The 14,357-nt window shown below is 37.0% G+C and overlaps 1 protein-coding gene across 1 annotated transcript; it reads left to right on the top strand.

Moving 5' to 3' along the window:
• Positions 1–606: 606 nt before the first annotated feature.
• On the top strand, positions 607–7,397 carry LOC9643869 (ADP-ribosylation factor GTPase-activating protein AGD12). Its single transcript, XM_024689291.1, has 9 exons — positions 607–616; positions 728–763; positions 5,551–5,663; positions 5,714–5,779; positions 5,868–6,131; positions 6,462–6,562; positions 6,653–6,704; positions 7,126–7,163; positions 7,268–7,397. The coding sequence occupies exons 1-9, from the start codon at positions 607–609 to the stop codon at positions 7,395–7,397; spliced, it is 810 nt and encodes a 269-aa protein (XP_024545059.1).
• Positions 7,398–14,357: the final 6,960 nt, after the last annotated feature.

Raw genomic sequence — 14,357 nt, forward strand, 5'->3', positions numbered from 1 at the left:
GCTATATATATTTGAATGTGGAGTCATGCTAGAGAAATGCGAAACAACATGATGACTTGAGTTCCAACCCAGGCCCAGTGCATCTGGCATATCTCTTTTTATTGACCCACCACAATGATGAGCATCTCTTATGCTAAGAAGAAAATGTAAGCTTTTAGGTAATAGCTTATAGTGCCACAACTTCGTCTGTCTGTACCAACTGTCAGCATTGCAAACTTTGTGGAGTCATGTAGAAGCCGAGACTCTGTAGGTTCTGTTGAAGGTGTTGTAGTGAGCATCAATGATATAGGCTACAACAGTGGTCAACTCACAATAATAGATAACATCAACGAGTCTGATATGATAATAGTAAGTTCAATACAGCATGTGGATTCTTCACAATAATTTATATGATGACAGCTCAAATTCCATGGCAACATGATAGAATTATTCAAAGAGTTGATGAATGAATTCTTTTCTGGAACTCCACCAACAAAATGTTTCATTAATTTACAAGGAGACAGTTATTTCAAGAGAGCAAATGTCACAAGCATAAGCATTGTTTCATGTATAATAGATGATGCCAAAATAATTCCTTGACACTGTTTTTCGGAATATTGCAAGGGAATGCACAGGGGTAAGTGCGAAAGGAAATGAAACAAGCCCATATTAAATACATGTTTTGCAGATACCTGGATACTTTGCCCAGAAAAAGAGAATTGATTTGGGAAGTGCACATGATTCAAAGGTGGGAGAGAGAGAGAGAGAGAGAGAGAGAGAGAGAGTACTTTCCTGCTACCAATGCTCCATCGCTTTCCTCCCCACCCTAAAAGGCATTTGAAATTTTTTATGATCCAAAAAGTCATGACTCTCCATTATTTAATCTCAACCATTAGATTTTAGCATATGCCCAGAATAAGCATCCCCAGTATATGCTATTATTATACTGGCTCTTTTGTTTAAATATATGAGTATGATGATGAGTATGATGATATGATTTGGCATCTGTTTTGGCAAGGATTTGTGAACTTAAGTTTCTTTCTGCTGTTTGGTTGGAGCAATGTTCACATCAACTGCAAGGGCTAACAAGACTAGCAAAAAATATCCTGCAGAGAAGTGCCAAGAAGTATCATACTCTAAATGCTATACTCTAAATGCTGAGAGTGAAATCGTTCAGACTAACTTGAACGACCATTTCAGCATGTGTGTCTTTCACTGTGAAATAACTAGGGTGTTTCTATTGTTCCTTAACATGCATCTAGCAGTCTTAAGCTTGCATTTGTGTTTGTTATTAATTACCTTGGAATGAATTGCTCAGATCTCAATCTAGAACTTTAAGTTCTTGTTCTTGCTATTGGAGGTAGAAACAGGTTGTCCTATGGAGAGAGATCCTACCTTGAGGAAGCTTGCTTTTAGGCAAATGCCTGCAAATAAAGACTATTGCAAGAATGGTTGCCTTCCAACTGTGGCAGCTCAAGGGCAATCCCTCCATAGACTGCAAGCCATGGAGCAGTGGCAACATACATTCACTAAAGAGGCTTGTGATTAAGCTGTGGCTGGCTACACTAGCATTGGAAGGGTCCAAAAACCAAAGAGATCCCAGGAGGAGATTTCTTCCTTGCTGTATGCGAGGCATTTCATGTACCTGCAAAGTTCAGAAGCTCACTCATTATGAGTGGCTGAAGAACACCTACACTCCATGCTGCAGCACAACCTGGCTTGCTGAATAATGATATCTTGAGAATTTAAAGCACTAAAATAATAAAATAATAATACTTCCATCCTCATTCACTGGAGGCCCATGACAGATGAATCAGAACTACCAGGATCCCATGAGTCTTATGAGGAAGTATGTGAAACCTGATTTGTTCATAACATTCACTTGCAATCCTAAATGGAAAGAGATCACTGAAAACCTTCTACCTGGACAAAAAACTGCAGACAGAACTGACTTGGTTGCATATGTGTTCCACATAAAATAACAAGAACTCATAAATGACATTTACAAACAAGAAATATTTGGCCAAGTCAATGCTTATGTCTATGTGATTGAATTCCAAAAACAAGGACTGCCACACTGTCATATATTGGTGATCCATGGTAAAGATAATAAAATCAAAACTGTCGATGACATAGACAATATAGTTACTATTGAAATACCAGATGCCAAACTAAACCTAGAATTGTATGAAATGGTTAAAAACCACATGATACACAGCCCTTGTAGGCCTGAATTTCCAAACAGCCCATGCAGGAGGATGGTGAATGTAAGTCAAACTACCCAAGAGATTACTGTGAAGAAACACAGAATGTCGGTGGTCAGTGTAGAAGGCGCCAAGAAGGACATACCATCCTAATAAAGAACAAACCCATCCACAACAGGTTTGTTGTGCTGTACAACAGAGCACACATAAATGTTAAGGTGTGTTCCACTATGAAAAGTGTCAAGTATATATTCAAATACATATACAAGGGACATGATTGTGTGGAGGTACGCCTTCAAAGGGATGAGAACTCAACACCTGAACAAGTACTAGACTAGGACAAAATAGAGGCTTTCAAAAACTGCCACAATATCTCTGCATCAGAAGGAATATGGAGGATCTATGGATATGAATTGCATGGAAGATCACATTCTATTGAGAGACTAGACATCTACCTGGAAAACCTTCAAAGTATTTATTTCAATGAGGGCAAGGAAGAGATCATATTACAAAGAGGCTGTCAAACCAAATTGACAAAATGGTTGAACTAAACAAGACTGATGAATTTGTAAGGACACTCTTGTACCACGAGATTCCTGAGTGGTATACATGGAACTCAAAAAACAGAATATGGACACCACGCCAACATGCATTCAAAGTGGTTGGTAGAATGGACTATGTATCACCACATGACTCTGAACGTTTCTACCTATGTATGTTCTTGCTTTACAAAAAAGGTGCTATGAGTTATAGTGATTTAAAGGTACTAAACAGTGTTGCATATGACACATACTGTTCTTCTGCATAAGAAATGGGACTTTTACAGGGTGGGAAAAACGCTTAGAAGAGTCGTTGACATTTCAGATGCCTGCAAAAGTAAGGTATCTATTCAGTAACATATGTTTGTGTTTGCAAGCTCCTTGATCCCAGAAAACTATGGGATAAATTCAAGGAAGGCATGTGTGAAGACTTGGTACAAATTCACAACAACTATGAAACAGCAGTGCAACTTGGATTGCATAAAATGTCGATATTACTCCAGGAATATGGCAAGAAACTTTCTGACTATGTGTTACTAGATCCAGATTTTATAAGGGATAACGGAACAACAACCAAAACAAGCTCATGCATGCCTGATGGAGCTGAATTATTTAAAACCAGACTGAACATGGAACAGCTTCACATATTTAACAACGTCTTGAACACAATACAAAACAAAAAAGAAACAAATAGGACATGAAAGTCTTAGCAGTCACATAGACAGAAATAGCGAGTACTCTTCTTATAGGAGGCCGAATGGCTCATTCAACATTTAAGCTACTGGTACCAATCACAGAAACATCACCTCAGATCTGTGAGAAAACTCAGCACTTGCTGAGGTCATAAGGAGAGCTGAACTGCTCATATGGGGCAAGATAAGCATGGTACCATTCACACTTTTAAAGCTGTCGAGAGGGTCTTGCATGACATAAAAAACTATGATACAGACTTTGGTGCCATCATGTTAGTAACAGGAGGAGAGTTCTTACAGATGTTACTTGTTCTAAATGAACCTGTCACACACAAATTGTCCAAAACAGCGTGAAATCCTCACCAATATGGTGGAGACTTGTAAAGTTCTCATTACACACAAACATGAGGGTGAACTCTGAAGAAAAGGAATGGCCTAGATGGCTTGCGAGCCTTGGAAATGCTAACCTACCTAGCCTCCAAGGATTCAACCAGGATGTTATAAAATTACCTCTAACATCCACCACCAGAGAACAAATGATAGAAAAAACACATACAACCAAATGATCCAAACCTATTGCAGAAAGCTATTCTAATGACTTTAAATGATCTCTCTCTTCAAGTGAATGACCAAGTCCTTTTGAGAATGATTGGCAGAACAATAACATACAGAAGCATTGGCATTGTAGAAACAGATTTGGATGAAGAGATGTTGGACTATCCTATAGAATTTTTAAACTCAATAACACCATCTGGAATGCCTCCACACAAGCTACATATAAAAATTGGATGTATTGTAATGTTGTTGTGCAACATCAACACTAAAAAAGGCCTCTATAAGGGCACTAAACTAATTATAACCAAGGCGCTACCAAATGTTATAGAAGCTGAAACTCGACATAATGGTATGCAAGGAAAGAAAGTCCTTCTACCAAGAATCTCTTTAAAACTGACTGATGGAGACATGTCATTTATCCTCAAATGACAAAAATTCCCAATAAGGCTTGCATTCTCCATAACAATTTGCAAATCTTAAGGACAAACATTACAAAATGTGGGTCTCTACTTGCAAAGGCCAGTTTTTGGCCATGGTCAGCTTTATGCTGTGCTTTCAAGGGGAACATCAAAGAAACAAATTACAACGTCCATCCAACAATGTGAGGGACAAGATGTGCTCCAGAACCATAATGTCTATATGAAAAACATTGTGTACAAAGGATTCATGTCACCAATGTAACAGATTTCCTATCTATTCCAGCAGAGCTGGATTCCTTGCTAGTACCTTCTATTGCTGGCAAACCAGGGAGAAAGGAAGCACATTGCCTAGTTAAGGATGCCCAAAAATACAACTACTTATTAGAAAATCGCTAGAGAAATTTGATACAGTATGGTGATGTTGTCCTGACATAGTTTGTCATATATAAAGTTTTCTAAAAAACTTTAAGTGGACTTTTTGAAGTTCATTGAAGATATAGACGGCCGCATCTTTGATACCCTAGCAAATGGAGAGAAGAATGAGTAAATTTCAGAAGTTTATCTTGCAACCAGACAACCAGTTCTGTGCAGATTGCGGCTTGCAGGGTCCCCAATGGGTGTAAGTCATTTTCCTTTCCATCTTGTTGCACCTTCTGTTGGTTCTCCAGCTCTACAAACACTGGAGTTATAATCTGTGACAAATGCTATGCTATTCATCGAAGCATGGGAGCTTCTGTATCAAAGGTAAATGTATATAACTCTCTCTTCCCAATTTGATGTCCTTCTTCAACAGCTTATGTCATTAAATTCCAACGACTGGACAGACGAAGACGTTGAGCTTATGCTGTTTATTGGTGGCAATGCAGCTGCAAATGCTGCATATGAGGCCTTTGTTCCTAAAACTTGCAAAAGACCCATGCCGGATTCATCAAATCAAGAGCGAGCAAAATTCATAAGGTTCAGGAGATGCAAAACCGTTTTCTATATTTATTTTTTAAACAATCAATGTTTTCTCAGAAGCAAGTATGAAAGACAAGAATTTGTAAAGCCATCTATGCGTTTGGCCTCCTCTTCTCGAGAATTGACATTATTTTCAAAGCAAGAAGATTCTTCTGCTCTGGTTTGTTCAATGCTTCAATTCTAGAGGCAAATTAACTGCAAGGGCTGCAGGGATTTGTTGGATTGATTCGAGTGCATGTAATAAAAGGCATAAACCTTACAGTGAGGGACTTCATGACCAGTGACCCTTATGTTGTTCTCACCCTAGGAAACCAGGTATGTGTTTTGTTACATTGAGATCATGGTTTTTTACAGCAAGTTCACAGAAGGCACAAACATGCGTGGTAAGATCATCATTAAATCCTATCTGGGACGAAAAACACCTTTTATCAGTTCCTCATGCAACCTTCCCTTTGAAACTTGTAAGCAAAAAAAGCACCATTCTTGGTCGGAAGTAAAACTATTGATTTTCTTCAGCAGGTGTTTGATAGAGATACGTTCTCAGAAGATGATACGATGGGTGATGTCTCTGTCGACCTTCAGCCACTTTATGCTGCTGTGAAAGTGCAAGAAGCAATGGGTGACGAACTTGGTAATGTGCAGGTTGGAAAATGGGTGGCTACAAGGGACAATGATCTGTCATGTGATAGCATGATATTTCTTCAGAATGGTCGTTTGCTGCAAGATCTTAAGCTAAAGTTGAAAAACGTGGAATGTGGGGAGTTAGAGATACAGATTGAGTGGGTGCCTCCAATAGATTAGGCTTGTAGAGAATATCTTTGAAGCATGGACGACCAGTCACCAAATAATGCTTAAGAAATTCAAACTTTGGGATTTTCCATTTTTCCTTTGTCACCAGCAAAACATAATCAAAGAATCATTAATACGCGCTAACGCCTTTCATGAAGACGCTGGCAACACGTTGAAAACAAAATCCAAAAGAACATACCGGTCTAGAGGTTCTTGGAGGTATCCACAGCAGCAGAGGCTCTAATTGAGGCGATGAGATGAGGCAGATGCCTGATTTGTAAAGCAGTTCGTATACAACGGCTCACATTGATACATGATATGCAGATAATGTTACCACTGCAGCATTTTCCATTTCAGCGATCTTACCGTGCTCATCACACTTCAGATTATCCAGGAACAGAAGTTCCTGGATCGGCATCACACAAGTCAGTCACTTTCTTTAAATCCTTGTGAAACATGTTCACTATGCCCTTGAAGGCCTCCTCTCTGTTATTAACATCATTGTTGCTTGCTAGCTCTGTCAAGAGTGGTGGAAAGCCCAGTTCTGTTGCGTTGATGTTGTCCTGTGTTAGTAACCAGAAAAAGTACAACTTCTAAAAACAGAAAGGACTTTAAAGTATTTCATCAGCAGTACCAGGTTTTTCTAATACTGCATTTAGTAGGGCCTCAAATGCGAGATCCTTACGAGCCCCAGGGTTAGGAAGACACCATCCAAGACTCTGGAAATAACGAGAGCGAAATGCTTTATAACTTTTTACACCTTAGAATCGAGTTGGTAAATTGTCTAGCATGGTTTTTTTTTTTTTTTTTTTGGTCATCTTGAGTTCTCTTCTCTCTTTTTTCACGCCTTTCACTCAGGCAAAGAAGTCGGTGCTGGCCATTGTCCACTGTGCCTGGTTTCTATAGTTGTTTTTTCTTAATTTAGGAGGACTGTTCCTTTTTTGTCACTATTGCAGTTTGTCTTAGCACTGACTGTGATTTATTGCAGATGCCTCGTGAGGATGTTCCTGTGATTTTGGCTGCCTCGTGGGTGTGTGATCCTGATTCATGTGTTCTCCTGTTTGATGTTTACTTGTTTACATCATGCATGACCTTCATCATGGGGACTCCTGTTTTTGTTCCTGGAGCAGGCGGGATTTTGGGAGGAGGATGGTGATCGCTGCACAGTCGGCTGTAATCGAAAGCCACATCGTTTTGGGATTGAACCACAGCGCCTCTGAGCAAGAGTTCAAGCAGGCTCGCAAAGACCTTGGGCTCTAGGTGTGTGGGATCTTTGTCAGTTGCGTTTGCTGGTGTTCTGATCTCGTTCTTCCGTTTTGTTCTTTTTGGAGCGAGCAGTTTCTATGAGCCCTACACCATCTAGACAATCCAGATTCAGACCTAATTTCTCGTTTTTCCATGCTTTTTTGGCTAGCCATAAAGTGAAAAACGCCCATTTGCCCTCCCATTGTCCACGTGTCACCTACATCATCTTCTTCCTCAAAAACCCTAGCAATTCCAGCTGCAAGGTGTGAGAGATTTCAAAAGAAAGAGGTATTTGGACGTCAATTCTCATCTAAGGGACCATCTAAAACATTTTAACACCTTCTTGAAAGCCTGCTCATTTTTAGCAGCCAGTTCTGAATGATGGGGCAGGGAGCAAGAAATTTAAAATTAACAAACCCAAGATTGCATCACACGCTTTTCTCTTTAAGCTGTTTGTGAAAATAAGCTCTTCACCAGTGCGAACACCCTGCAAGCGTCCACCGTGTTCTCACACATTCCATGCAACCTTTCTCACAAACCTTCCCCATATACAAATCCATGAGTAGCAGGTATGATTAGGGTTCGGTTGGAGAGCCATGGCGTCTTCTAATCCCCAGAATTTGCTGCCTAAAAAATCTTGCTGTTCGCAAAGTCTGGCCTTGACTGCTTGCATCTGGAACTTGTGAGATTTGGAAGCAAACAGCAGAACGATAGACATCTGAGACTGCTCATGAACGCTTGCTTCCATGCTTACTTCCAGAAAATTCAGGATCGAAACCTGCCCAGCTTCGCAAACAGGTCCTTCTGAGTGCTTTCAACGAACAAGTTCTTCTCGTGTCCAGCCTTTTTGAGCTGAGAGTGAATTATCCGGCTCCTGTCCAACAAACGATCTTCTCTTTTGCCCCGTCAGTCCATCTGCGGCAAGGCTTTCATGCAGCAAACAAAAGCTCAAGCATGTGCATCCTCTTAAAAAGCTGATGATCATAGATGTCCACAAAACTATACTGGTCTCTGCCATCTTGTCAAGGACCTCCCATGCAAGCTCCATGCTCCCCACACCTTATGTAGAAATCAATAAGAGAGTTGACGACTGCAACCTGTGACAAAAGCCCAAGTTAAGAGTCTATTGCAGAACCTTTTATCAGAGAACCATTTTGACACTAGTCTTGCACTGCCATTGCTATTTCTAGAGTTTGAAGAGCTGCATGTAACAAAAACATAAGCTGGAGAATCCAATATTCTCAACATAAAAATTCATTCAAGAATGACACTAGATTGAGGGTATGGAGGATCTCCGGGGGACTTGGTAGCTGCTTCTTGTGGTGTCAATGTGGCTCCAAACTACAACCAGAAGCAGGTGAACACCATTGTGGTTGCTAAAGATATCAGTACCTTTTGTGGGATCTTTGCCAGATCCGTGCCCTTTGTGCTCCTTGGGGACTCATCTTGCTGGGTAACAAGCAAATAAAACACATTAAGTGCTTACCCCAAGAACACCACCATCATGTTTAAGACAATTTCTACATTCTATAGATATATTTCACTAGCAAATCTAAACACTTTTTATAAGTAGCTAATGAAACCGAAAGGGACCAACACATAGGGTATGATAGTGAGAGTGTCTTGGCAAACATGGTATACTATCACCTAGCAAATATTGAGGGACCAAACTCAATATGGCAGGGGTTCTCAATACTAGCAAATGCAAGCCAACATATGAATTTTTCATCCCAAGCCGAGTATGCTCAAAGTACAGTTGTAAAGGTGTACCTTTGTCATGCTTAGAAAACTCCTCTGAACCTCTTTATTCTTGGGTAGGTAATCTATGTCATTTGTCTTTTTACACCTTTAAAGCCTCAAAAATAACAACTGCCAAGGCTGCAAAGGAGTGATTGTAAGTTAAAATCAATTCATAGATCTTGATTTACTGCTTAGCTGATGCCACTATGTTGAAGGGATAGAACTTGTGGAATTGCCAAACTCTTCCCTTGTATTTGTGATTTATTTTGTAGATGTCATGGCCTCTTTCAAAGCCATGTATTATATTACTTGCATGGTGCACATCTTAAAACATTCAAATACCCTACTTATTTATTTGTGGGATAGAACCTTTTGCAAGGCAATAGGTGTGGAATGTTAAATCTAGAATGACAATTTACCTATGTATATCACTTTGTTATGACCCCAATTGCACACATTTTCTTTGGCTCTCAAGCTTTGTATTGCCTCTTTCCATTCTCCTCTAACTTTTTCAGCTTTTGTTATCACCCTTATGCCATGTCTTTTAATCTAAGCTGTTGTTTTAAAGTTTTTAGTTATCAACCGTCAGATTTTTAAGTATATCCTTAATTAATAATCTAAAAATGGAATAAAAGATGCCAGATGCCATATGCCAATAGCACTTTTAAATAAGGGAGTACTAGCAAAAGTCCCAACTATGCTGGGAGCATTGTGTTTATTCCTGATGTTTTAGTAATTTCAAAAAGTTGTAATTGTAATTGTAATTTTTAACATAATCATAATTATAACATACATAGTAAAATATAATATAATATTTATATTAAAATTCTCTTCTATAATTGACTCTATCACCAAACATAATAAATATAACTCATAACATTATATCACATTTAACACTCTGATTGTTGAGTGAAGTTTTGGATTTTCTATAAATGGAATTGCTCATTGTGGGATCTCATGGCCAGATGAGTCATTTAGAGATTGAGATTTGGTTTTTTTTATTTAAAATCTCTATAAAATTGATAAAAAAAAAATTATTACTTGATGATTCATTCAACTCTACAATTTTTACCCTTAATAATGTAAGTATTACTTAGTACACTAAAATATAATATTGTTAAAAAATATAGATTTAAAACTCACTTAAACTACTACATCTTGTAAATTTTAAAAATATGAACATTGTTATGGAGTTCAGTTTTTCATATTTTCAGACTGAAAGTTTTAGAATTGTATGATACTAAGTAAAATATGGTACCTTTATGTGTTATATTTTATTTAAAGAACTTTTAATATTTTACATATTTATCTTAGAAATTCCCTTTTTGCCTAATATTTTATTCATGATGTTTAATATTACCATTTAAAATAAGAAGTATTCTATTATATATCATAAACATTATTTATGTATATGTTTTTATATAGAGGTAATGCTAATCTGAAATATGATTATTAATTCATGTATTTATATTTATAATTAAGGCTTTATAACAATGTTATGAAGGCTGAAATTTTAGAATGATATATGAATAGTAAGGTTTTACTCTATACTGGGGTAGAGTAGGGTTTGAGTATTTGTTGAACTTAACACTTCATTCTCTATTTTCTACAACATTGTGAATGCATTAGCATAGGGATTTATCTCTTTTAATAATTTATCAAGATCAACCATTAGTTGCTCATTTCATTTATAATTGTGTTTATTTTTTCATTTTTATTTCTGTTACTCATGCAGTATTTAAAATATATAATTGTGAATAAGCTGCATTTTTTTCATTATTTGGTTTGAAACTTCCAATATTAATTTAAATATTAAAATTAATAGTCTTTGGATAAAGCATGGAAGAAGATGTGATAGTTCAGTTGTTATTCTCCTGTCACAACAACAATTGAAAACACTTTCCATCATAAAACAAAGGGCCTTACAATGTATGCATTTGTTTTCCATCTTACCAAGAATGTTACTCACATATACCATTTTCATTCTGTGACATTAAACCCATGGTTTGTTTTATTGTTTTGTTTTTTTTTTTTGTCTCCCTGCTCTACTAAAAATAGTTACAAGAACACAGGAAATCATATGACAGGAATTGCCAGTAGTAGACAGATATCACCAATTTCACCTATTCTACAGTCATTTTTTTCTCTCACATAAGTTTTCAAACAAATCTCCACAGTAGTGCTAGAAGGTATTTATTCTTCTTTATTACAAGTAACATCTTCTACAACCACATCACCTAATGACATCCACGTTTTTTTAATTTCTGTTGCGACCTAGTATCTAAATTTATATTTCCATTGTTCATAAGCTAGTGCAAGTTCTCTAGATTTCAGTAAAAGTAGAATAGCATAGATAGATGATAGATCTGTTGTAGATCGTTACAGCAAGATGTTTATTATCGGTAAGAGGTTTTTTCTTTGTATTCAAGAAAACGTAGCAATAGCACAATAGAACTAGCAAGGAATCCAGCTCCGCTGGAATAGATAGGACATCTGTTACATAGGTGGCATGAATCCTAAAGAATTAGTTTTTTGTTTTCATCATCCAGTAGTGATGATGTTTATTTTTCAAATCATTTGTCTGAAATTTATAATGTCATTTTAGTGTAGAGATTGATAGTTATACCTTGGAGATCATCAATATCCACAAATACTTTTTATGACAATGGAACATTGTCTTTGTATATACCCTTTCTTTTATTGGTAACAAAAGTAATATAAGCAGATGGTCTTTCATATCCCACTAGCGAGGAATCCAGCTCCGTTGGCCTGACCAAAATAAGTCTTTGAAAACACTTTACTAGGATAGAAAAGTTATAGCTAATAGTGCAACATAGAATAAATTAGTGTATATTGTATGCTTCTAGGATTTATCATGAGCATTTATAAAATCTATAAGAGTAATAATAATCACAAAGCCTTTTATAAGAGAAATCAAGTTTACAAATAATTAATTTTCTTTTAATTTTTTATTATTTAAAAATAAATGAAAATAAGATTAGTAGGGATTCCAGAAAAAAATAAAATCAAGGATCCCAGCTCTGATGGGAAGTAGATATAAAATTTTGTAAATGTAAATTAGTTTTCTGATTTAAAAATATACTTTAATGATTCTCTAAATTAATATTTGTTAATTTTTGAGGTTCTAATAATATTTCCTGAACTTGTGTTACTTAAGTGGTTAATAGATTTAACGTTTTGAGATTGTCATAGCTTACGACAAGTTTTGATTGAAGCCAAGCAGGCATTGTAGCCTTGAAGCCTTGGAGGACTTGTACCTTTTATGGAGCACAATCGGTCTGTGCCATACTGTCAACAGAAAGGCTTCTTAGTGTAGAAAATATTTTTAACAGTTAGAGAAAAACATGAATGACAACAGCGTAGCTATGTCCTGCCCCACCAAGGACATGACCGCATGGCAAGTGCTCGACCTCAAGCACGAATCTTGACATATCCATTCATGCTCTTGCCATTTGAAACAGGTCCTTTAGCCCAACATTCATGCTCCTAGCTGCATTCCTAGCTTTCTTACTGCTTAGATTCATGGTATCCAATGATAACATTCAGAGGTAGCCATGAGGTGCTGGTTTTTATCCTCTCAATGCTCAACATTGTTTTCTTTAGGGAAGAAGTATGTGGTCATGGCAGCTCCCAGGATCAAATAGTATCTCAGGGTTGAGTAATGGTAGAAAGTTCTAATCAAGTTTTACTGCTCATTCAATCTGGAAGCCTGCTACTCATCAGGAAAAGGATTGGAAATCTAGGAGACACTATCTACTCCTAGAGAGGTCTCTGCTGGAACCAGCAATGCTATAGGTTGGGTCCAGAAAAATGCTGTTATGTCATCCCTCATAAAATATTATCAATAAAAAAATCTCATAAAATACATAAAAGGATCCATATTATAATTTATAATAATGAAGTTGTTATATATATGACTTTTAAAATCTCATAAAAGGATCAATACTTTGATGAGAGAAAAATGCTGTTATGTCAAGTATAAGCCAGCTATGTTTTTTTCGAGAAACCTGTTCAACTCCTAGGTGTCTTCAAGTTCTTCCATAATCTTCAGTACCTCCTGTTCGGTCTTAGATTTTTCTGTCTCATCAAAGCCCACAGTCTTCTCTTAGTAGCAGATTTCTTCTTTTCCTTCTCAATTCAAGCTGTAGCGACTGCATCTTGGGTGTATTGTCATCACTTTTGTATTTTTCTGTTTCAAGAAAGCTTGTTTATTAACACTAACTGCAGGCTTTCCATCTGCTCACATAACTCATTTGCTTCCTGCATTAAACAATATTAGCACCTCCATGTCCTGGCCAGCAATCTTCAGGTGGGTTGACATATTCTTGTCATCGTAAACACACCCGATCTGCATTCTTGATGGCAGCTCTAAGCATGCACTGGATTCTATATCACAGGCCTTTCTCTACTTATATTGCCAAAAGAGTTCAATTGAAGATTATTAGGAGAGTTTTTTTTGACATTGCAGATATAGGTATTGGATGGTTTTTTGAAAACTCTTAGAAGCTACTTAGAATTGCTATGTGCGGATGTATGCACTCACATGATCACAAAAGTTCTACCTAAAGATGAGCACAAGAGTCACAATTTTTAAAAAATTAAAAAGTTTTTATCTTGGTCAGTTGTTTGCTAATACTCAACTCTTCTTGGTATATACTAAGGCTGTTCTACCGATCTTTTGATAAGTGTACACTGGTAGGCGTGTAATTTTTTATTTTTTTCTTGATTCCATTACACTTTTATCCAGTTGAGGGAGTGTATCTTCATTTATAAGAGAAATGTTTGAAACAAGAAAAAGAGAGCCACTCAATAGTGAGTTAATAGTTTTACAAAATGGAGAAAAAGAAGAAAAAATTCACCCAGATTGCCAGGGTTCAACCTTTAATGGCAATGAAGATGAACCTTGAAAGATGCTAGAAGATGGCAGAGATCACTGGGCATATCTCTACAGTAACAATTCTAACATCAGCAAAGGAAGAGAAAAACTTTCTCAAAGCAAGAAAACAAAAAAAAAAAAAAAAAAGAGTGGAGAAGGGAGAAAAAGACAAGCTCGAGGATTCAAGCTTAGGAAAGTAAACTTGAGAGGTTCAAGGTTAGGACTGTATTCCTAACCTTGACGTGAGCAGTAGTGACTATAAAAGTAGGACTTAGAATGTTTTTAGACGGATCCCTAATACAAAATACATTGCAATTCATCGTCTTTCTGCCTATCTC

The sequence above is a fragment of the Selaginella moellendorffii genome, unplaced genomic scaffold, assembly GCF_000143415.4.
Source record: "Selaginella moellendorffii unplaced genomic scaffold, v1.0 SELMOscaffold_61, whole genome shotgun sequence".
NCBI classification, from domain to species: Eukaryota; Viridiplantae; Streptophyta; class Lycopodiopsida; order Selaginellales; family Selaginellaceae; genus Selaginella; species Selaginella moellendorffii.